The 26,077-nt window shown below is 42.8% G+C and overlaps 1 protein-coding gene across 4 annotated transcripts in view; it reads left to right on the top strand.

Moving 5' to 3' along the window:
• Positions 1–26,077, top strand: part of LOC136831336 (FK506-binding protein 15-like) — a 236,679-nt gene that overhangs the window by 154,739 nt on the left and 55,863 nt on the right. For all 4 annotated transcript variants that reach the window (XM_067091627.1, XM_067091630.1, XM_067091628.1 and 1 more), the window contains 5 exons: positions 588–764; positions 921–1,174; positions 1,429–1,576; positions 25,407–25,757; positions 25,950–26,042. In XM_067091627.1, the coding sequence (XP_066947728.1) occupies positions 588–764; positions 921–1,174; positions 1,429–1,576; positions 25,407–25,757; positions 25,950–26,042 (1,023 nt within the window). The remainder of the gene's footprint in view (positions 1–587; positions 765–920; positions 1,175–1,428; positions 1,577–25,406; positions 25,758–25,949; positions 26,043–26,077) is intronic.

Consider the following 26,077-nt stretch of genomic DNA (forward strand, 5'->3'; position numbering starts at 1 on the left):
TAAGTTTTGTATCTTCATGCATAGGTACGTGTTAGTTTTGGCTGACAAGATCAACAGATCGCCAGAACTGATTTTATATATCAAATAAATTCCCCTCAGCAAATTTGAATATTCAGTAACCTAAGCTTGAAGCAAAATATGAGTCTATTAAATGTATAAATCTTATCTCAGAATCAGAGGTAGCATTTGTGTAACCATTGGGTACATCTCCTATCACTGGATTGGGTACATCTCCTATCATTGGATAGTAAAGGCGTAGGAAAACAGTAGGACATGTTTTTATGTAAAAATATGTAAGTTTTTAAAGTATTTGTCTTATGACTTGCATACCGTATTTTTACAACCTCAGTTTCTCAATGTTGTTCTTGTAGATTAACAAGGCACTAAACTTATAGTACATTAATGGGAAAGAACTGCCCAAGTTGGGCACTTGCCAGCAGTAGTCAACCCATGTTAGTAATGTGATTGGCTTTTATGAATGGTCTTGTAACTCCTTTTAGGGAGCTGCTTAGGGTTCATGTGTGCGATTTGCATTGTATGAAGTAACATGTATTAAATTTATTCTACTGTTTATTTTATTTGTGCAGCCCCCAGGATATACTGCCGTCCAACCTGGTACCCAGTCAATTGTGAACTCCGCTCAGCCCCCATCTGTACCAGATCCAACCATGTCCCTCTTGTTTTCAGAAATGAGATCACAAAATACAGAGCTCAAAATATCTGTTTCAAAAATGTCTGACAAGATAGATGGCTTAACTAGCAAGGTATAGTGAGACGTTTGTATATGTTCATTATTCCATAAGATGATGGCAGTTAAGATCATTTGCATAGATATTTTTTCATTATGTCATTAAGGTTTTGAACTCAAAGGTCATTGAAAGTAGGAAGGATATTTATTTTTTCTGTGTGCACATTTTCAGATTGAGAAAATGGAACAGCAGCAGAGGCAACAGGAAGGAGTAAATGCTCACTCAGCCATAGTACCTGCTGGTATACAAAACCTTCAGTTTAATCTCCTTCCCCGTAGCAGTGCTGTTGATGCACATGCAATCCTAGCACAAATAACCACATTAGTCAGCGATAATGATGGTATGAAGGTGACACTGGAAGAGAAAGAAAAGAAAATAAATTCTTTGAATGAATCAGTGACTCAATTACTTCAAAAGAATCAAAAGTAAGTGAATTTTTATAATCAGGATAAAGATGTATCATTCAGAAGGAAGCAAGTGAATTTAATTGCAAAATATTATTTTTTGTAATAAGAAATTTAGTACCATGCTGTGAAAAATTTTGTTGAATAGTCATCATGCACAATGTAGAAACTGTGATAAGGTTTAAGGTTATTGTTTTTAATACCACATCCACAATATGTAGCATGTAAAATGGTCGATTTGGAAGTTGAAGCGATTAGAGTGACTTAAATTTCAGGCTTTTAGAGGAGAAGACAGATCTTCTGATTGCTAAACAAGGTGCTGAGCAGACTGTCAGCTTTTCAGAAGTACTACAGTTACGTGAAGAAAAAGCTGCTATCAGTGGGCAACTAGGAGTTACTCAAGGCCAGTTAACAGCTGCAAAGGTAAGTGTGATAATTTCTTCTAAGCAGAATATAGCCTGTAAGGAGTCTGTCAATTTTGCTTAAAAAATTCAAGCTTATATATGTAGTTTTCTTTGTAAGTGTCATAAGGCTGTTTACCTCAGTGTTAAGGTCAAGTGTAAAAGGTTTTAGTTTGAGCTTGATTGTAAGGGTTATTTCCTTAACCTGTGGACTACAAGCAATGGTTCTGGTTGTTTTGACTTTAAAACTTCATCTAGAGTGTTTTTATCAGCATGATTCCCCCTGATTCCAACCCCTTGAAGAGGTGAGGGGGGCTTAGGGATCCACTGCAGGGAGTGTATGCACCCTTACGCCTACCCTCTCTGCTATGGATTGAAGTAAACATTGGGACCTATAACTCCTTTACCCCTCCTCCTCTTTGAATTTTCCCCTTCCCCTCATCCTCTTTTGTTGACGACCTTGGCATGGTCTTGGATTACGGAATTCACTGCCATTAGTGCTGGGTTTGATCTTGACGGACTAATGACCCTTAAGGCACTGAGGGTATGGTGTATATCCAGGTGAGGATCCCAGGGCAGTTACCTCTGTGGGTAACAGTATTGCTGCTCCCCCAGTTGGGCCTCCCTGGTGAGAGGGACCTCATCCTGGATGAAATTTATATTATTTGTTTAATGGATGTAAATCCTAACATCCCTACGATTTCTGGTACAGCTATGGACTGTTCTAAGGAGAGCTCAGATTACACAAGTAAAAAAAAAAGTGGTATTAAAACATTAATAAACATTAATACCTTTTAGTAAACCTAAAAAGACTAAGTACTGACATGACCCAACCTTGATTCACTTCAACTCCTTCTTTGGGAGTGGAAGTTGGTCAGGGTTTTTAACCTAAGAAACGGACCAAAGAATATTAGCACTCAAGTTGGAAAATTATTTATTGAGCAGACATTCTACGGTAGAAGTGTTGTTTAGGCAGATAAAAGAAAAGACGTGCCTTATAGACACCACAACAAAAAGTCAGTCTGGAAATTATTTATCAATAAAAAGTATAGATAGCATAAATATAAAAATAAAAATATGATACTATGAACAGCATTCAGGGTACCATTGCACTTCCTGAGAATAATAATGAGCCAGCCAAAAAGAATATATTATTAGACTCACTTAAAAGGAGATACCCAAAGGTACAGGATTGTGAACTACATGCTCTACCAAGTACAAAGATGGATACACAAATATTGAAAATCACAAAAATAAAATTTGAGGGTCAAGATCTACCTCAAAAAATGCAAATTTTAGATGAAACCAGAGAAGTAAGACCATATGTCCCAAAGCCACTCCAGTGTCAACATTGTAGTAAATATGGACATATTGTCAAAATGACCCTGTGTGCGCATATTGTGGATCTGAAGAATATGCCACACAATGGAAGTGCAGTTGACCAAAGTGTATAAACTGTGGGCAAGACCATCGTGAAAGGTCCAAATAATGTATGTACTATATATACAATACAGTTAAAAATATTACAAGAAAGAACTGGGATGTCTATAAAATAAGTTAAATTAGAATTAAAAGTGAGAGGAATTCGAGATCCATCTAAGAAACATACATATTCTTCAATAAAAAGAACCAGTAATGAAAGAAAATTGCGTACAGATAGTAGTAATGGAGCACAGAAAAATAAATCTGAAAAAGAACTTAATGCTTTACAGAAAAAAACAAAATGGTAAAGAATCAAGAAACAGGAGCAAATGATATGGAGAATGTTTTATCAAATTCATGTAAAATATTAATGTAAATAGGAGCACAAGGAGATACTACTACAGAAGTAGCAGAGGAAAGTTGTGATGGATTGGAAATTAAAGATGAAAAGAGACCTTTGGAGAGGACACCACCTAAAACAAAGAAAACAACTATTATTAGAGAAAAATATCGGTTAAACCAAAGACAAAGGATATGAAGAAGAACAAAAACAAAAACAAGCCAAGACTATACCTTTATCCCCTAAAATAATAGTAAAACCTATGGAAAAAAATATCTAAAATGCCAAAGAAGTAGAAGAAAACCATACCATAGATAAGAAAGGTTGTCAAGGGAAAAGAGATTACTCCTTCACCAATAATTGGTACAGCAAGAACAAATGAAACAAGAATATACTTGATAATAGATGTGGATATAATGAATACTTCATTGAATTGTGCTGTAAGAACAAAAAGATAACAAGAGATGGTTTAACAAACATAATAGGAAGTTTTATGAAATATAGAAAAAAAGAAACCACTGATTTGAACACCCATGAAAAAGGATACATGTGCATTGAACACCTAACATATTATAAAGAAAAACAAATAAATGTCCTGAGTAAAGTATTAGAAAAAGTCCAAGTTAGTGATACAAAAAAAGAAAGCAAAACTTGACTGCTATAACATAATATTTTCAATAGCTATATCATAGGATGGAATGCAAATGGTCTACAAACCAGATTGCACCTGGGAGAAATGCAATTACTAAAAGAATGTGAAGCAGTGATATTATGTTTACAACATGACAACAAAACTGTGTCAACAATAGTTAAGTACACCTTAGCATCTACATCACGATAGGAAGGAAATTTAGGTACAGCCATATGTGTACATAACAAAGCACCTGCAAACGTTACTGACTTGTAAAAATCAGCTATTAAGATCTGAATAAAAAATGATAGTTATGTAATTTATAATTTATACAACCAACCTAATAAAAATTACGACACCGATAGTAGGCGATTTTAATGCTCACAGCCTAATTGTACAAACTCAGATAGAGCAGGAAGTAAAGTAGAAGAATTCATAGATTCAAATGACATGTGCTGTGTAAATGATGACAAAATCAGCACATATTATTCAAAAACACATGGAATGTTTTCCTCAGTAGACTTAACTCTATGTTCCTCAAGTATAGTAGACAGATTAGATTGGAACACAGTTGACGACTTATACACCAGTGATCATTTCCCAATATTAATTACTGTATTACAAAATGATCCTGCAAAACATGTCCCACACAATAACATTTATAAAGCAGATTGGGAGCGATATGACATGCACACTAGGTATATCCCACAATTTGAATATTTAAAAGACCATATGAAAGTAAAAATTTCTTATTGATTTAATTTTAAAATGCTGCTAATAAAGCAATACCAAAATCAAAACCTCATCCAACAAAACACAAAGTTCCATGGTGGTCTGATAAGCTAACTGAATTAATAAACATAAAACGCTCAATGGGGAGACGACTAGATAATTTGAATAAAAAATTTAACAAAATTAATAAAACATTACCGATATTAGAAGGAAATTTACAAAAAATGACTATATTATTACTAGAAGTTGATACATTAAAGCCTCTATACAACAAAATATATGCAGAATTTAAAAAAGAAGTAATTCGAGGAAGAGTTATTTCATGGAGGAAATATGTATTTGATGTATCTGATAATACTCCCATACAAAAATTATGGGAAAAATTTAGGAAAATAAATGGTACCCATGTTAAACCACCTAGACATGCCATATTAAATGACGGAAAAAGAATACTTGATCCAAAAGAAATATATGTAATTTAATAGGAGAAAATTTAGCAAATGTAATTAGTGATAAAAATTTAGATGAACACTTCTGCATAAAGAAAAATAATATAGAATTAATAAAAAAGGGATTTTGACAAAGGAAAAATCTATTTCTGGGGGAAGACCTGTGTCACCCAGTGAAATAGTCCATTAGCACTGATTTCTATGTATAAGTATTGCTAAGTATACCAGAGAAAAAGCTAACCATAATGCCAGGGTTATGACCCCTGGATCGAACGCCATTAGATGGTGTCGGTATACACAAGGGGTGAGTGGTTGCCACTACCACAGGTCTCCGTCCTTATAGATCTCTCCAATCTCAAAACCCCGAAAAGTGAGGGGCCGTTCTAAACCTCATCCTCCGCACCCAGCCAACCACCACCCCGGCGGCCATCTTATAAACATCCCAAGTTAGCACCTCCCAAGCTTGGTATGCCACTCGGGAGGGAAAAAGGAAGTATAGGGATGGGTCACTGGGTGACACAGGTCTTCCCCCAGATATAGATTTTTCCTTTGTCAAAATCCCTTTTCTGGGCTCGACCTGTGTCACCCAGTGAAATCGTGACAGAGAATCAGCCATACAAAAGCTTGGTGGAGTCCTCTAAGAATTACCTTAATGGAGCTAAATAAAACTATGAGAAAATGACTGTGTTTTAATAACCCAAAACATTTATAATAAAAACATAATTAACATTATAGGACACACAGTCTAAATCATAAAATAACTAACACCAAGACACTTAAGGCTAACAAAAAGATTACAACAGGATATCCATGAAACGGCCAGGAGTCAGGCTGTGAAGCAGGCCTGACCTAAAGGTTAGAGGGCAAGGCAAGTAAACGAGGGAGGTAGGCGAGAGAGAAATAAACAATAGGATAAACTAAGGTTACATAAACTAGTCTAGGGCTGGGGGAACAATACTTCCTGCAGCCACTGTGGAGTATTTAAGGGCTTCTAGAGACTTAAGATAGTGGCGTTTGAACACTGTTGGTGATTTCCAGCCCATTATACTTTTAAGGTCATCAAAATTCATATTATGAAAATAATTAGCTGAGGTGGCCACCGCCCGAATATCATGTACCCTAGGTACTGAATCCGGGTTTGCTTGCTTAATGAAATACAGTATTTGTTGCCTGATGGCCTTTAAGGAAATGGTTCCTCCATTTTCCCTAACAAAAAGAGGGCCAGACATTCTATTAGAAGTTCTATTTAAATAAGCTTTTAAAGTGTTAACTGGACATAAGGACAGATCCTGTGGAAGGGGAATAACCTTCCAAGGAGACCATCTATTTTGTGGATCCTCATTCTTTGCTAGAAACTTGAGATCCGGAGACAACAGAACTTCTCCTGACGGGAGGAAATCAACATGGTTCGGTTCTCTAGAGAGAGCAGACAGTTCAGAAATTCTAGCCCCTGAGGCTAGACTTACTAGAAATAACGTTTTCCTTAACAGATTCGAGTATGAACATAATTCATTATCAGTGTCTGATGCTAATTTAAGTACGTCATTTAAGAACCAGGAAACCGTGTGTGGACGGGTCACTGGTCTAAGACGAGCGCATGCTTTAGGAATTGACGAAAAATATGAGTCTGTAAGGTTAATATTGAATCCATGTAAAAATATTTTTCTTAAAGCAGATTTTGCTGTAGTAATAGTACTAGAGGCCAGTCCTTTCTCAAATAATGATCTGAAGAAAGAGATTGCTAGGTTCGTGGTCATTTCCTGAGCTTCAGATTCCCTCAAAAATAATGCTAACTTTTTAACTGCTGAGTCATATTGTCTGATAGTAGATTCCCTCTTGTCTGATTCTATGAACAGTGTATTAATAGGATCAATGTTAGCGTCTTTCTGAGCTGCAAACTTCATGAAGTCCATAAAGCTAGGGCATTCAGAATTCTTGAGGAAGCTGACGCAGTCTGAGTTTGTACTACTTGTGTCAATCTTGGACTGGGGATTTGTTTGCGCCGGAGTTTCAACTCTAGAAGAAGAGGAAACCAATTGCTCTTCGGCCAGTTGGGTGCTACAAGTGCTACTTGACCTTTGAATGATCTGAGTTTGTGTAGAACTTTCATTAATAGGTTTATTGGTGGAAACAGGTAGATCCTTTGCCACCTGTTCCAGTCTACTGACATCGCATCCGTGGAGTGAGCTAGAGGGTCTAGATTGGGAGCAACGTAACACGGAAGCTTGTGGTTGCTCTCTGTGGCAAACAGGTCCACCTGGAGACCCGGTACCTGAAGACAAATCCACTCGAATGATGCTTTGTCCAATGACCATTCCGACTCCAGCGGAGTTGTCCTGGATAGTGAATCTGCAATGACATTCCAACACCTGCCAGATGGGTAGCTGACAGGTGCCAAAGATGTTTCCTTGCCAGAGAGAAAATTGCAACCATTACCTGATTGATATGGCTCGACTTGGAGCCCCCTCTGTTTATACAATGCACAACTACTGCACTGTCCAGTACCAGTCTGATACGAATCTGTCTGGTTGGACGTAGTTTCTTTAGTGTTAGAAATACTGCCATTGCTTCTAGAATGTTGATATGGAACTGGCGGAATACAGTTGACCACGTTCCTTGAACTTTCTTGTGTTGGGAGTATCCTCCCCACCCGCTCAGGGAAGCATCCGTATGGATCACTAATGATGGAGGGAGAAATTGGAGAGGCACTGACCTTGACAAACTCTTGACTGTTGACCACGGTCGAAGCCTCTTCCTCAACACCGGCGGAATTAGAGACATCTTGTCTCTGTTCCTGCTGTTGGCTCGTCTCCGCCATACTCTGTTTATATCCTTCAGTTTGGCTTTCAGCAGCAAATCTGTCACTGACGCGAACTGAAGAGAATCCAGGACTCTTTCATGGGTACGACGAGAGGCTCTTTTGTTTTTGAGGAACTGCCTGGTAGCTTTGGCTATTTCCCTCCTTTTGGCTGGCAGAAGTGACAGTTTGTGTGTGTTTAGATCCCATTGGATTCCTAACCACTGAAACTGAGCCTCCGGAACTAGACGGGATTTCTTCCTGTTTATTTGAAAACCTAAGGATTCCAGGAAGCTGATCACTATGAATGTTGCTTTTCGACATTCCTTGGCGTTGGATGCCCAAATTATCCAATTGTCCAGGTATGCGGCTAACATAATCCCTTGGGCCCGTAGCTGTTGGACTACTGTCTCTGCCAGTTTGGTAAAAATCCTGGGCGCTTTGTTGAGCCCGAATGGCATGACTCTGAACGAGTATGCTTGTTTCCCTAGTCTGAACCCTAGGTAAGGAGAGAAGTTTCTCACAATCAGGACGTGATAATATGCGTCTGAAAGATCTATAGAGGTGGTGACGGCCCCACGGGGAAGTAGGGTTCGCACCTGCGAGATTGTAAGCATGCGAAACTTGTCGCAGTGAATGTATAAGTTGAGATGAGACAAGTCTAGAATTACTCTTTGCTGGATTGAGTCTTTCTTCGGGACACTGAACAGATGGCCTTGAAATTTCAGGTGTCTCACTTTCTTTATTGCCTTCTTTTGAAGGTCTTTTACAAAGTCCAGTAAGTCTTTGGATGGAGGTTGATGGAATCTGACTGGCGGAGGAGGCCCTCTGCTCCAGCTCCATCCCAGACCTTTTGAAACTATCCTGTGGGCCCAAGGACTGAAGGTCTAATGGTCCCGGAAGAGATATAACCTCCCGCCTACCTGAGGAGACTCATTGGATGGAAGAGGACTTACTTCCTCTGCCTCCTCGGCCTTCTCTTCCACGGGAGAGAGGTCTAGTTGCAGTCCTACCTCTGGAGGCGGCTCTGGCTCTGCTCCCCCTCGCATGCCTGTTGTAGCCTTGAAATGCCCCTTGGCTTTCAAACAAAGCGTTGAAGGCTGGGGACGCTGCGAAGGCTGGCGGAGCAGGGGTTTGCTGAGCCAGCTGCATCAGTACGAACTGCTGCTGAGGCTGAGCTTTGGAAGTGGAAGGCTGTCCGATCTGAGAGACCGGTACAGCCTGAAGCATAGTTTGAGCCTGGGGTTTCGTATATCTCCTGAACCTCTTCCTTTTCCTGGATTGAGGTCCGGAGGTCTCGGTGGATTTCCTTTTAAAAGGGAGACCCCAGTGGGAGCGAAGACTTTGATTGGCTCTGGTTGCCTCCGCTAGAACATTATTGACCTCATCCTCAGGGAAGATGTTAGGTCCCCAGATAGAACTCTTCATGAGTCTATTGGGCTCATGTCTGATAGTGGCATCTGCGAAGATATGCTTCCTGCAGTTTTGTCTCGCCACTACAAAGTCATAAAGGTCCGATTGAAATGACGCTAACAGTGATTTCGCCAGGACCTGGAACAGAGGTTCGTCAGCGTAAGTTAACGCTGTTACCTCTGTAATGGTGATGGAATGCAGGGAGCGACTCAACCTGCACTTAGCCTCAAACTCCGCCTTCAGAAGGGCCTCCAGAATCCTGGGAAGCTGTTCACTGAACAAGGTGGAGGCATACTCGGGGTCGAGTTTACCCACCGTGAACGTAGCCAGAGCTCCCGACCAGAATTCCGAATCCCCGGGGAAAAGAAGGGAGGTGGGATCTGTCTCCCGGAGTTGAAGCAGCGGTTTGCCCTCTATTCCCGCCTGACTAGTCAACACTGCGACCTTATTTGTGCAGGGGGAAGGGATGGAGTCACCTACCGCAAACATCGTAAAACTCCCTTTAAAGGGAGTAAGCTTTGTATTCTCGCACTCCCAGTCAGTGAGAGCGCGCATCAGGGCGGATTGGGCTTGGTCCCTGGGAAAGATAACTGTTTCCTTCGGGACCTTGTCTGATCTAATCCAGGCTTCCTCTGTTAGCCTGGCATAGCCTGGGTAGGGAGGCACCAAGTCGGGTGGAAAGAACTCCAGTTCTTCCAGACGACAAGTTCCCAAGCCCTCGATAGTCAGGGTATCATTATGCAGGGGGGCGTGAAGAGCCAGCCGCCACGGGTTCCCCTTATCAAAGGGGGGGCAGTCTGGAGGCATCCGGAACAACATGAGAGTGCTGTTCTGCTCCGGATTGGATAAATCCGGAGAGCAAGCTTTCCTGGGCCTGCATCCTTTGTGCCAATGACAGCACTGACTGACCAGAGGTCTCCAAGCTTGAAGCAAGCTGGGAAGAAAGGTCTTGAATCCTAGCTTCAACCCTAGAGTCTAACTTCTGCATCAGAAGTTCGGCAAAGGCTTCAGGGTCAAAGTTAGGCTGTGGAGGATTAGCCTTGGACACCCTGGATCTCGACCCTTTGGACGGGGGAGTAGCCTTACTAGTGGACGCCACTGGTTTAAGGGCCAGTGATGACCTTAAGGGAGCGGGCGGATTAGACCTTTTAGGTCTAGAGGACTTTGGTAAGTCCTTCTTTTTCAAGGATTTACCTTGGGGACAACGGACCTAGATCTGTCCTCAAGGATAGCTGGTTTAGGAAACCCTTGAAAGGAAGAAGAAGAAGGAGAACCAAAAAGGGGACTACCAAAACTTTCTCCCCCTGCCTCACTTACCACCTTACCTTCTACCTGGTGGTCCAAGTCCACGCTCATCGGCTCGAGGTGGATGTTGATGGCCGCCACCTCTTCCGTCACCTCTCCGCACGGGTTGTCTTCTTGGGAGGGTTGCGTCTCTTCCCGGATCCTCGCGATGATAGGGGCGGCCAATTCCGCCGGCACTGCAGCAGAGATCCGGGCTCCGGGGTAGAGGAGATTGCAAATCTCCTCCGACAGGACGTAAGGTTTGCCAGACGCAACGTTCCTTCCAAATCCGCCGACCCAGATCTTCAGGGTCGACAGCGAAGAGTCACGGATGATTCGGTCAGACTGTAAGAAAGGGCAGGATTTACTGAGAATATTCTCCAATTACCCATATATGTCTATATAAATCATTAAAGTCAAAAAGAGACTAAAGGTTAGCGGTCTCTTAAAACTTACCGACTCATCCACCACTAGCTCGTACAGAGCGTAGTAGACTTCACAGCCATCTGGGTGCCAGACGACCAGGTCCCCAATGTGGACCGAGCAGCTGGAGTGCGACCGGCACACCTCGTGTCCACAGGGTTGTTGGAGAACCGCTGTGCACCCTGGCTCCTGACAGCGTACCATCTGTAAGTGGAATGGCGGTACATGGGTAACGTCAAGGCAAGGCCCGCCGGAGTAGGTCCGGCGGTAATAGGCTACCTTAACATAGATTATGGGTGATGAAACATGCGTGTCATCAGGCAAAACCCGCCGGAATTGAATCCGGTAGTACAAGACTAATACACAGATTTATGGGTGATGAAACATGCGTGTCATCAGGTAAAACCCGCCGGAATTGAATCCGGCAGTACAGAATAATAAACATAGGTTATGCTACAGAATGGCTAACTGCTAATCATGTAAACAAAGTACTCTAAGATAGTCTGGCGCTATGGTACTCCGCCGTGATTTGCCACGGAAATCTTGTTATGTCACATATTATGGAAACAGCGTAATGCGGCGGAAAGGAGTGTTCGCATATGCCCCAACTCTCAATCGCCCAGGGCAGGAACCACATAGTGGAAAGCGCCAACTAACCGAAAACCATACCCACGGGAGTGGTAACATGGACGATAACAACGAAAGATCCGACTAACCTGGCGGAGACTGAACATAGCGGAACTCATGATTGCATCCCTGGGACAGTGTTCGACGCTCCAGCTATAACTGTGGAAAGCAAGCAAACGAAACACTGCCCGATAAGGGAAAGGTAGCAAAGTGGCGGAAACCCGGCGAACGGCGACCAGATGGGTGGGTAGCACCCTCTGGAAGCCGAATGAAAACTCCCCACGGGGTGCCGAACGCAAGCGATCGGTTTCCCTCTGCTAGGAAGATGCCTAGGTCACTCGCCAAAAGCTAACTGATCAGGTAAAGAAGGACTAGGCTACATACACGAAATAACCTGTGCAACCTTCGATCCCAGCCTACCCTCCAAAACCAAAACTTTTTGGCTTGGTCAGGAAGGCCAGAATGAGCGCTACAGGTGAGGGGGTGGGAAGAGGAACCTCCCATAACCTAGCCACACCCTCCAAAACCGACAGCCTGGTCAGGTGGAAGACTATGAATTGAGGAGACCCTTCACTATTCTAACCTCACCCTCCAGAACCTCACGGCCTGGTCAGGTGGGCTAAGGGGGAAGAGTAACTCCCTCACTAGCCTAACCTCACCATCCAAAACCTAACGGCCTGGTCAGGTGGGCCAAGAGAGAACGAGGAACTCCCTCACAAACCTAACAACTCCCTCCAAAACCTCAAAACGGCCTGGTCAGGTGAGCTAGGTAGCATGAGCATCGTGAAAAGCGCCTATCCTGTCCAGCCTAACTCTCCGAAACTGATTACGGTACGGTCGAGTAGGCTAGGCTAGGATATACCTAATCGAATAAAACTACCTGACGTCAAGAGTACTAACATAAAAAAGTGGACCATTTGATGTGAGAAGTTTAAAATTATATATACTTAAAAATATATACTTATGAATACAAAAATGACTCAGTGGCAGAGAGGGCCAAACAACAACCGTTATGCGGGAAGCGGGGATACCCAAGATGGCTGCCTCTGATGCCGAATCACATATAAAACTAATCCAAGAATAGACATGTCATCCATCCTTGTACACATCAGTTGTGATCATGAGCATAACAATACCACCATCTAGAAGGTACCAACTCGCTGGTGGAGGAAGGAAACCAGGGGAAAAGGGAGAAATTTATGATATGAAAAAAGGGAGGAGAATACCTCCATCCCTAGCCTAGATCAGTCAGCTACGGGCTCCCTAGCCTCCTACCAGTGAAATGGTAATTTCTACAAATAAGGCTCCAATGGAATGGAGCATGGATAAAAACTAGCAGAACTTCCTGCTAATAACATGCGAAGACTGAGGGTCAAGCATGGCAGAGGCAGACACAGCCCACGCCCGGCTGCGTAGCACTATTTAACCTGGTAAACAATATACGAACAGTCAAATAATATGCCTCTGTAATAAAAAACCAAAAGGAAATGGTACTCAACTTAGATGGTGGGAATTCTGCGTGGGAAGACATATCGTATCAGTAAAAAACCAAAAACACAACACCAAGAAAAAACACGGTGTGATCTGAAAGGCGTGCTAAATTGGAATGTTTATAAGATGGCCGCCGGGGTGGTGGTTGGCTGGGTGCGGAGGATGAGGTTTAGAACGGCCCCTCACTTTTCAGGGTTTTGAGATTGGAGAGATCTATAAGGACGGAGACCTGTGGTAGTGGCAACCACTCACCCCTTGTGTATACCGACACCATCTAATGGCGTTCGATCCAGGGGTCGTAACCCTGGCATTATGGTTAGCTTTTTCTCTGGTATACTTAGCAATACTTATACCTAGAAATCAGTGCTAATGGACTATTTCACTGGGTGACACAGGTCGAGCCCAGAAATAAGTTTTGAAACAATAGATTTTATATTATAATAGAAAATTTAATCTGGAAGAGTTGGAATATGCTCTCTTAAACAGCAATAAATCTGCCCCTAGAGGGGACAGTATTTGTTTTGAGATGATCCACCACTTAGCACCTTTGGCAAAGTCATACCTTTTATGGTTGTATAATCATTTATGGATTAGAAAATATTTTTCTGATGAATGACATAAATCTATAATAATTCCTGTCCCTAAACCCAGAAAGGATCCAAGTAATGTAAATAATAACTGACCAATTTCTTTAAGTTGCTAATACAAATTACTAGAGAAAAAGGTAAAAGCTTGACTAGCATGGCACATTCAAGAAAATAAAATTCTGACTTCCTTAATTCGGGTTGCAATGTAATAGGTCTACGTTGGATTCTCTGTCTAACTTAGAACACCACATATGTAGAGGATTTGAATTAAAACAAATTACTGTAGCTGTCTTTTTTGACATTGAAAAGGCATATGATGCTACATGGAGGTATGCAATATTAAAAATGTTACATAAAAACAGCATCTGTGGACATTTACCTAGGTTTATCCAAAACTTTCTGACAGATTGCACTTTTCAGGTGAGGATTGATGATGTATTGTCAAGTACATTTCCACTTGAAAATGGTGTTCCACAAGGAAGCGTCCTTACTGGCACACTGTTTACTTTAGCAATAAATGATATCAGTAATACTTATTGGAATTAAAAGTACAGTAACCTGTATATAGATAGTTTTGCCATATATTATTCAGCATCTCAAATAAAACATGCAGAATGAATCATTAATAAAAGCATAATAAAAATAGACGAATGGGCCTCATCTGTAGGCTTTAAATTTTCTATAGATAATTCTCAAGCAATCATGTTTTATAAAAATAAAAAGTGGAAAAAAGATGAAGAAATAGATTTAAAAATCAGAAACCATAGTACTGTATATCAGTTGACCAAACAGCAAAATTTTTGGGATTAGTATTTGATACTCACTTGAATTGGAAAGCCCACACAACATACATGAAATCAAAATGCAAAAGAGGATTAAATCTAATTAAAAAGCTATCAAGCACTACTTGGGGAGCTTATAGGCAAACCCTTGCTGTACTGTATAAAGCAGCAGTGCTGTCTGTCATTGATTATGGAAGCGAAAAATATGGCTCAGCATCAAACTAAACGCTGAAAATGTTAGACCCAGCTCACAGCAAAGGCCTTAGAATATGTCCAGGAACCTTTAGAGCATCAAAGTCATCTTCACAAGTTGAATGTGGTGAACTCTCTCTCTCTCTCTCTCTCTCTCTCTCTCTCTCTCTCTCTCTCTCTCTCTCTCTCTCTCTCTCTCTCTCTCTCTCTCTCCATAGTTAGTAACAATGAAGAGTGCCCTGAGAATTCAGGCAAGTGATTCACCAACCAAAAAATTATTTGAATTAAAAGATTTTTTATTAACAGTCATTTACCACCTTTCCCAATTAGAGCTAGAAGATTGTTTGAGTCTCTGAATATAAATACACAGGTACCTTCAATAGTAGAATTACCTACTCCTTGGGCTATGAATAAAATTAAAATTTTCACTCATAAAAATATTTATCAAAAGATTACATATATACCCTAGGACATGATAGACAGCATAGAGTAGAACATATAATCCGCAAAGGTCCACATTACGCAACATATGCAGACGGATCTAAGTCACAATACGCTGTGGGATATGCTGCAGGATCCCAAGACATAACGAATCATTTCTCTCTACCTGAAAATGCTCCAGTATTTACAGCTAAGTTGTGTGCAATAGCATCAGCCATAAAAATAATTACTGTATATTTTTGTGTATAAGACAACCTTTCAGTCCTAAAATTCACCACTCAAAATTGGGGGCCATCTTATACTACCATTCTAAAAATCAAACCTTGAATTCTAAGTAATGTTTATCGGTAGGCTAGCCTTGGCCTCAGTGCAGTAACCACCAACATACATGCAAAGATTCACATTATGAAATAAACTGATAATAAAGGTAATAAAACTATTTGTACCTTATATTATTGGCATATCTTCTTAATAAATAGCCTATGTGAGGAATAATTCCATATCAATGAAAGGGATTTTGACAAAGGAAAAATCTATTTCTGAGGGAGGCCCCGTGTCACCCGGTGAAATTCCATTACTAACTCGAATTTCTAGGTATAAATATTGCTAAATATACCAGAGAAAAAAGCTTTCAGGAATGCTGGAGTTACTACCCCCAGATTGAGCGTCTTCTAATGAAGACGTCGGTATAACCAAGGGTGAGTGAAGGAATCACAACCACAGAGCCACACTCTATAGACATCCCTATGTCAATATCCCCGAGAAGAGTGAGGGGCCGTACCAGCGCCCACGCTCCCCAGCCCGCCACGCGGCGACTCCAGTGCCATCTGAACTCATTCCAGACTAGCACCATCCCCAGGCTTGGCATGAGCCAGCAGGGGGGGCAAACCTGTACCTCAAAATATTCTAGGGGGGGTCACCGGGTGACACGGGGCCTCCCTCAGAAATAGATTTTTCCTTTGTCAAAATCCCTTTTCTGAGCTCGGCCCCGTGTCACCCGGTGAAATAGTGTCAGAGAATCATGCCAAGACTGCAAAGCTACAACAGAATACAAAAGGTAACTGGAAAGACACACATGCTATGGAAAAATAGATTTAATAAAAATATCTCAACAATGAAAATTGGGCTTAACTATAGGTAAATACTGGTGACATAATACACCTCACATCAAAAGGGTATAATGAAATAGCAAACTTAACCTATGAACAAGGTAGAAACACTAACATATAGTACAATAGGGGAAAATAAAAGGCCCCTATAATTCAATAGAATAACCAGTAATTACAAACTTAAACCTAAAAGCAATGAGATACCACTGAAAGACAAAAATATATATGAGGTACATGAAGCAAAATAAAAACCGCTTCAGTACCTCTGACTAAATCTAAATCCACAACATATCAAATCCAAATCAGAAGACAAGCAATAATCAGGTATAACAGTATCGAGTATGAGGAGCAAGGCAGCGAGGCATGATCGATCCAGAAAGGCAGGTAGAGAAATAAATGAGGCAGGTGGGCGTGGGGGGGAAGGAAAAGGATAAGGATAATTAAAATGAGGAGATGACACTCCCCACAGCCACCGCAGAAAATTTCAGGGCTTCGAGTGATTTAAATAGTGGTTTAAACGCTAGAGGTGATTTCTATCCCATATACTCGGTAAGTTAAGCAAAATTCATATTATGAAAATAGATAGTAAAGGTAGCCACTGAAATCAACATGATCATCACCTCTAACGAGGGCTGATAGCTTTGAAATTCTGGCAACTGAAGCTAAGCTAATCAGAAGTACCTACTATAAGGCTGATTTAGCTACATCAATAGTGGCCGGGGCGAGGCATTTTTCAAACAATGATCTAAAGAAAGTAACCGTTAGGTTAGTAGCCACAGTTTGAGCTTCAGATGCCTTCAAGAAAGATGTTAGTTCTTTGCTGCTATGCATCATACTTTCTGAGAGTATAATCTCCCTTATCAGATTCTAGAAGCAGAGTGTTGACGGGGTCAATGTTTGCTCTCTTTTTTGCGGCAAACATTATAATGTCCGTAAAGCCCGGGCATTCTGAATTCTTAAGAAAGCAGACACAGCCTTGTTTGTACTACTTGGGTCAGGCTGGATCTGGGTATCTGATAACACCGCAACTTGAGTTCCTGGAGCAGAGGGAACCAGTTGCTCTTTGGCCAATAAGGGGCTACTAGAGCTAGATGGCCCTTGAATGACCTGAGTTTGTGTAGTACTCTCGAGAACAAGTTTATTGGGGGAAACAAGTACACCTTCTCCCAACAGTTCCAAACTATGGACATCGTATCTGTGGCAAAGGTCTGAGGATCCGGGTTGGGAGCCACGTATCAGGGAAGCTTGTAATTGTTCTTTGCAGCGAACAGATCCATCTGGAGTCCTGGAACCCGGCGGCAAATTCAATTGAACGATTCCCCGCCCAGAGACCACTCCGCGTCCAACGGAGTAGTCCTGGACAGGGAGACCGCCACTATGTTCCGCCCCCCGATAGATGGGTGGCTGACAAATGCCAGCCGTGCTTGTTCGCCAGGGAGAAGGTAGCTAACACCACCTGGTTAACGCGACCTGATTTGGAGCTGCCCCTTTTGAAGCAACGAACCACCACTGTGCTGCCCAACACCAGCCTGATGTGAAACTGGCCGACGGGGCAGAGTTTCTTGAGAATTAGAAACACTGCCACAGCTTCCAAGGTGTTTATATGAAACTGTTGGAACATTGTAGACCATATCCCTTAGACTTTTAGTTGTGGTGAATAACCTCCCCAGCCGCTTAAAGAAGCATCTGAGTGTATTACCAGAGCTGGAAGGGGGAATTGAAGTGGAACAGGCTTCGAGAGACCCTGGATGTGAACCACGCCATACTCTGTTTATATCTTTTAGGGTCTACTCTCAAGGATTTGAGGGAAGAGGGACTCTGTCTCTGAAACTGATGTCTTTAAGCTCGCTTTTAAGAGCAGGTCTGTCACTGAAGCAAACTTAAGAGGGCCAAGAAACCTCTCTTAAGTCCTGTGGAAGGTCTTTCAGGGACTTTCTGGTAGAATTAGATTTCCTTCCGCTTGGCCGGCGGAAGAGATAACCCCGGAAACTTTCTTGGGGACAGTGAAAAGCCTGCCTTGAAACTTGAGGTGCCTCACTTTCTTTATAGCTCATTTATTGAGTAGTTCTGTCACCAAGACCTGTAGGGCTTTTTGGAGGAAGGATGGTAAAATCTGGTCATGGGAGGGGGACCCCTGATCCAGTTCCAACCCAGACCTTTGGACACGATACTGTGTGTCCAAGGACTGAAGGGCCACTGGTCTCTGAACCAGTAAAGGTGTTCACCCACCTAGCTGGTCTCAGTGAGAGGAAGCAGATTTGCTTCCTCTACCTGGGGGCCACTTTTCCTCCGGGAAGACAGGCTCAGCCCTGCCTCTGAAGGGGGCTCGACCTCTACCCCCTTGCGCTCCTATTAAGACCGTGAAAAACCCCACGGCCCTCATAGGTAGGGTTGTATGCCGGCGAGGAGACATACGTAGCTGCAGCAAGGGGTTGGGCTGGTTGAACCAATACATACTGTTGGGGTTGGGCCTTGGAGGTGGATGGTTGGCTCACCGTTGAGAACGGGACTGCCTGAACAACCGCCTGATGTTGGGGTCTCCTGCGCTTCCTGTAACGTTTCCCAGGCCTATTCTGGGAACCGCTAAACTCGGAGGTCTTCCGCTTAAGAGTGGAGATACCCCACCGGGAGCGCAGACTCTGGTTGGTCCTGGTTGCTTCGCTCAGGACACCGGAGACTTCATCGTCTGGGAAAAGGTTGGTTCCCCAGAAAGAACTCCTCATGAGCCTGTCAGGTTCAAGACGAATGGTGGCATCAGCGAAGATAAACTTACGGCAGTTCATCTTTGCTACCATGAAGTCGAACAGGTCCGACTGAAACCCTGCTAACAGGGATTTAGTCAGAACCTGAAACAATGGTTCCTCTGAAAAGGAGACGGCGGTCGCTTCTGCCAGGCACAGCGAGTTCAAAGACCGGCTCAACCGACATCGTGCTTCGAACTCAGCCTTCAGGAGAGCTTCTGTGAGCTTAGGAAGCTGCTCTCTGAACTGGTTTGACGCGCAATCTGCGTCCAATTTACCGACAGTAAATGTGGACGGAGCGTTCCTCCAGAACTCGTCACCCCCGGGGAAGATTAGAGATGTAGGGTCTAATTTCCGGAGCTGAGGCAAGGGTTTGCCTTCCCAGCAAGCCTGAGCGGTTGCAATAGCAACTTTGTTCAGACAGGGGGTGGGTAGCCTATCACCAAGAGAAAACATATTTAAGCTGCCCTTGAAGGGGGTCAACTCCGTGTCCTCCGCCTGCCACCCGGTAAAAGTGCGCAGGAGAACGGATTGCGCCTGATCCCTAGGGAAAATCACCGTCTCCGTAGGGACCTCAATTGACCGTACCCAGGCTTCCTCCGTCAGCCTAATGAAGCCTGGGTAGGGGGGCAAGAGATCAGCCGGGAAGAACTCCAGTTCTTCTAGACGCCTGGTACCTAGGCCTTCAATGGTCAAGGTGCCTTCATGCTGACAGCACGAAGAGCAACCCACCATGGGTTCCTTACGTCAAAAGGAGGAGGGCAGCGGTGTCGGGGAACTGATAGTGCACCCGGCACCACCGAGTGTGACAAATCAGCGATCAGCTTCTCATGATCTTGAAGCTTCTCAGTAAGCTTATCTAGTTTTGTATCTACCTCCGTGGAGAACCTCTTGAACAATATCCCCGCAAAACGCCCCGGGTCAAAGGCAGGCTGGCGAGGAGGGCTGGACTTGACGCCTCTACTCGCTCCTTTGCCCGGGGTACTCAGTTTGCTCCCGGAAGGCAAAGGGTCAGCACCTTTTGGTTTCGACGGGGAAAAGGAGAGGCTTTCGTGAAGACGAGGACTTGTAGCCTTCGCCTTCAACGACGACTTCAACTTGGGGACAGTAGACTGAACTCTGTCCCTCAAGATAGCAGGTTTAGTGAAGGCCTGAAAGGAAGAGGATGATGAAGGAGGGGGATTAAGGAGGGCGCCCGCCCCCACTGCCTCACTTACCTCAAAACCTACCCCCTGGTCCTGCTCGTTGACCATTGGCTCGAGCTCCAGGTCGAGCGCAGCGACGACTCTGTAATCCCCCGAGTGTAGGGGGTCCTCTTGCAAGGGCTGGGTCGCGGCCCGGATCTGGTCGATGATAGGTGCGGCCACATCAGAAGGTACGGCCGCAGTGATCCGGGCGCTGGGATAAAGCAGGTCTCTCAGCTTTTCATCGAGGATATAGGGTTTCCCCGACGGGACATTCCTCCCGAACCCAGCTACCCAAGCGCGGAGAGACCCCAAGGCCTCTTTCTTGAAGGACTCGTCAACCTGAAAGGGGGCAGAGTGTCAAAGAAGGGCTAATACCATGTTTATATAAGATCCAAATGTGACCAAATAACAAACTCTGACTAATGTGGTAAAGCGGGAGTAATTAGCTTACCGACTCGTCCTGGAGACATCCATACGATGCGAAGCAAACCTCACAGCCGTCCGGATGCCAGACGATCAAGTCATCAAGCCGGACTGCACAGCCAGCATGAGTCCGGCACACCACATGCCCGTAGGGTTGGTGGAGGATGGCGGCACATCTGGGCTCCTCACAACGAACAGTCTGTAAGTGTGAAAAGTACATGAATCTACCACTCTAAGAAACTTAAACTATGTAGGGATAAGTATTTTCATACCATGTTACCGGAGAACTCTGGTGGAATGAAAAACCCTGTCAAAGACGGACCTACTAAGCAAAGAAACTTAAAGTAAACAAATCAACCCAACGGCTGGTTAAGCCGCCGGGGGACAGTAACAAATATGGTAAGCATCACCTCCCGACTGCCGGAATTTTCCGGCGGAACGAGAGAGATGAATCAACGGGACTCTCACCACCAGGAACGCCAGTAATAAAAACGGCGGAACGTAAGGGAAGGATCACCGGACTAAAATAAAATTAAAGTAAAATTCTCAACCCGACGGCGGGGTTAAGCTGCCGGGGAGCAGTAGCAAACACATGGTAAGCGAAAAATCTCCCGACTGCTGGAATACTCCGGCGGGACGAGAGAGTTGAATCAACAGGACCCTTACCACAAGGAACACCAGAAATAAAAACGGCGGAACCAAGGGAAGGATCACCGGACTCTGATATAATATTAAAGAAATCAAACATATAACAACCCAACGGCGGGGTTAAGCCGCCGGGGACCAGCAACAGTCATATATCAACCTGACGGCGGGGTTAAGCCGTCGGGGACCAGCAACAAACATATGGTAAACAGAAAACCTCCCGACTGCCGGAATACTCCGGCGGAACGAGAGAGTTGAATCGACAGGACCCTCACCACAAGGACCGCCAGTAATGAAACCGGCGGAACCCACGGGAAGGATCACCGGACTCTGATACAAGATTAAAGCAAACATATCAACCCGACGGCGGGGTTAAGCCGCCTGGGACCAGTAACAAGTGTATACACATAGAGGGTGGTAAAGAAACTAGTTAACAACGCCACTATGAGGTAGAGTCCCCCGAAGTCTGGTACCATTACTACCGGAGATCCCAAGCCTCTATCGCTAGGGTACACAAGAAGGAAGAGGCAGAACACAACTGGACCCACATGGGCAGGTGTACGCGCCAATCAATTCCGACTAGAATGACCCAGACGCCGAGGCGAATGCGGGAGGCAAAGGGAGGACCAGGGATGATGGGAGGGGGAAGGATAACCCTGAAAATGTTCGAAGACCCACTCGATCCGAGGTGAGCGGGTAAACGAAACATAAAGTCAAGACGGTTGTCACCAGGAACCATCCCTGGGAGGGAGCGAATCCCTCCACCAGGGAGGACCCAAGCACTCGGGGAGAACATCAAGGACCGATGTCACACCGTGAGAGATGACAAGGAATTGACTTAGGCTTAGACCAGAGAAGAGGAAAACAGGAGACTAGGGAAGACGTGTACCCATCTCAACTGAAATCCCAGGCCGTACAAGGTAAAGTGATACCCAAGTAGGGAGAACTCTAGGCCTGCCCTAACAGGAAGGGAAAAGGAAGTAGCCTACGACCCCCACTCAGACATCTTGTAATAGACACAGTCTATAAAATACGAGTGGGAGAAAGAAAGGGAGGGATGTAGAACCAACAGGGAGAGAAAAACCTGTGTTGAAGGCCAGCCAGAACCGTAAGGTAAGGGAATGCTAAAATAGCGTGGAGGAGACACACCCAAGGGAAAAACCTCTACCCCTCCGAAAAGAAGGGGGAGGACAATGGGGTCTCACTCCACCACCCAAACAACGGTCGGTGGACGGAACAACAACAGAAACTCCCTCCATCTGCTGATCCCCTCCTCTCACCTAACCTACTCCAGGATACAAGGGAGAGAGGGAGGCCAAATAGGCTACCAGGAAAGCCTAACCTTGCACTAGGCAGGGCTAGGACAGGGATGTTAACCAGAAATAATAAATAAATAATAATAAATAAATAACCACCATTACTAAATATATACACTAGACATTGATATCGGCTTGTGCTTGGCACGTAGCCTAACCAACAAAGCGACAGGAAGTAAACAGATAGGACTGTACCTGATGCTCGCGGTAATAATGCTAAGATTTAAATATAATAAAACATGACATCAAGCACAAACATAATAGAAATCTATAATGACCATAATTAATAGGAAAACATCCTGGGGAGATACCTAGGCGGAAAATACTACGGGAACCCTAAATGTAAGAACTCCTATGATGGGAAGTTCTACGAAATTAACTTTAGAGGATCTCCCAAAGATCCAACCCAGGCAAGACCACCAGGATGAACCCTATGGGGGGAATGATAAATAATGTAACCAACCAAGAGAAGCCCGAACAGAACAAGCTGAACGAGCGAATCTCGCGGTCGACATGGCTGACCAGGGGATGCCGCAGCGTCCCAACTAGATTCACGTATAATATCTAAATACGATGTAAAGCAGCCAAACTTATCATAAAAACCCCACAAGAATATGGTACTTAACTTGGAAACAGTAAAGGAGCTTGACGACATGGTGAAATAAAGGCAAAACACACCAAAAAACACAAGCCACAAACAAATCTGCGATCAAAACGAGTGCTAGAAATGGAATGAGTTCAGATGGCGCTGGAGTCGCCGCGTGGCGGGCTGGGGAGCGTGGGCGCTGGTACGGCCCCTCACTCTTCTCGGGGATATTGACATAGGGATGTCTATAGAGTGTGGCTCTGTGGTTGTGATTCCTTCACTCACCCTTGGTTATACCGACGTCTTCATTAGAAGACGCTCGATCTGGGGGTAGTAACTCCAGCATTCCTGAAAGCTTTTTTCTCTGGTATATTTAGCAATATTTATACCTAGAAATTCGAGTTAGTAGTGGAATTTCACCGGGTGACACGGGGCCGAGCTCAGAAATAATAATATGAAACATAATATCCTGTGTAGGAAAATGAAGTTCATCTTATCAGAGAGAGAGAGACACGCGCAAGTAATCCTGATGCGTCTTCGAATAGGCCATACTCATTTGACATATGGACACTTAATGAACAGTGCACATGGCCCTCCTCCTGAATGCTCAGAGTGCGCAGTGATGTTAACAGTCAAACATGTATTATGTGAGTGTCCAAAATATAACCAACAGTGATTATTAACTTTTGGAAATAAATCAATGAGGGAAGTTTTGCCAATCTTCAACATTTTCAGTGTGTAATTCTAATTTTAATATTCACGAGGAACTGTGATTTAATTGATAAAATATAAAAATAAGTAAATAATGAAAAAACAAAAACCCTTAGGGTGTTTAATGAATTTTAAAAAGAAAAAATTTTAAAATGTTATTTTACTTATTCTGAATTTTACTATTCGTTTTTTTTAGTGTGGGTACGTAAGGAAACATGAGTAAATGTATTTATTGTGTGCGTGTGTTCCAGTGTGAGAGCATATGCCTTTGTGCAGTTTTTAATTTCATTTTCATTCATTCATCACCACACTGAATGACCTATTTGGTCACAGTGCTTGGCTTCGGGCCTAGACCTAGTATTTCATTCAAATCCTTTGGGCCAGCCCAGTGAGAGCTGATGGTCAGCTCAGTGGTCTGGTTAAAATGTTTTAATAATAATAATGTCAGCATAAATAACGTGGATTTACTATTGCAATCTCACAGCAAACCAGCAAGCATAGGGGAGCTGGTATGCTTGGTAGAAAAATGCTAATAAGAAAATTCTGTGTTGTTGGGGCTTAATTTTGCTCTCAACAGGTAACTTGTATAGAATAAATTTCTTGAAACATAGGGCTACTTTTTCATCTTAAGCCGAAATGGTGAACTGCAGACAAATGTAGTCATCTGAATCAGAATAAGACTTGGCACTCAACAATCGTAGTTAGTGCAGATTGTGTGCCTTATTTTTTTAAGCTCAGTATTTTACTATTATATTTTATGTTATACTTTTTAGGTGATAAGGAGTGCAGAGTAAACCTTGTTTTACCTAAATTAATAAAAATGTGAAGATTTAGATATGTATAGTTTTATTACAAAAATTTAAAGAAAGGAATGAATGTAAGAAATTTTGAATTGTATTTGGGTTTTTGAAGTATGTATAATTTATTAAGATGTTCCAGCTAGAAGTTTATAAAGGCAGCAATAGAGTGAGGATTTGGAGACATGCAGATTATGTAAATGTTCTTATTTTCCATATTAAAGTGTTTAGTGATTGGAAGAAAGAATATAAAAGAGAAAATTACAGATGGTTAGTAGCTCAGTGAAATACATGTTCAGTAGTAATATTTCATAAGGGAATTAACAAACAAGCAGAAAGTTTATATCTAAAAAATAGAAAGAATTGTACAGTCTTGACGAAGAGGGTGGATTATTTCATAGGAGAGGAATGAGGTAGACTTGAAACTGCAATTGCATTGAACTGAAATATTGTAAATGTAAGTGTAGTGTGAGAGAGTGTTATTGTGAGGTGTCAGGTTGCTTACAGCATTTGAAAAAGTTTGGTAATAGGTTTCTAACTGAGAAATTTATAGTGTAAATAGTGCGTGCTGATATTTAGTCACACATTATTACTTCCTTCTTTCATATAAAATATACAGTACATTATTACGTAGAATACAATATAACCATTAAGTTTTGAAAGTATACTGCTGCAAGTGTTACTAGAGTATGAAGTAAAAATTAAATATTTGATTTTATTTTTCAGGAAGAAGCACTTGAATTCAAAAAGTTATTAGAGAAACAGGAAGTAGAGTTGAAAAACTTGGGAATACAAGTTCAGGAAGAACAAACAAGAAGCACAGAATTGCAGGGAATTTCTGATTCCCAAAGAGAAAAAGAAAGGGAATTAAATCAGATGTTGAAGGAGATTGAATTGGAGAAGCAGAGATTACAGACTTTATTAGACACTAATGAATCGACCAAAATAGAAATGCAGAAGGAAATCTCTGATCTTAATAGCAGATGTCTGGAGCTTGAAGGAAGTTTGCATGGTGTTCAGAGTGAACGAGATAGTCTGAATGAAAGGCTCAGACTGACACTGCAGCAGATGGAAGAGGTAATACAAAATGAGGCTGTTCTTGCATTTCCTGTTTCTCATTAGGAGAATTGACCATAGAAATGTTAGTGGGCTATAATTTTTTAATTGTTATTTTCTTGAAAGATAATTATGGGTGTCAATCATTTGAGTGATGCCTCTCACTAAACTGTACTAAATACTGTGAAAGGAATATATAACTCTTATTTTCAGAGAACAAGAGGTGATGGAGAGAGTAGCACAGAAAAAGAATTGGAAAATCAGTTGCGAGAAGATGTGAAAACCAAAACCTCAAGAATTAACCAGGTATTTCTTGAAGTGATATTTATCCAGTTATCTGT

Source organism: Macrobrachium rosenbergii, chromosome 48 (genome assembly GCF_040412425.1).
Source record: "Macrobrachium rosenbergii isolate ZJJX-2024 chromosome 48, ASM4041242v1, whole genome shotgun sequence".
Classification (NCBI taxonomy): Eukaryota; Metazoa; Arthropoda; class Malacostraca; order Decapoda; family Palaemonidae; genus Macrobrachium; species Macrobrachium rosenbergii.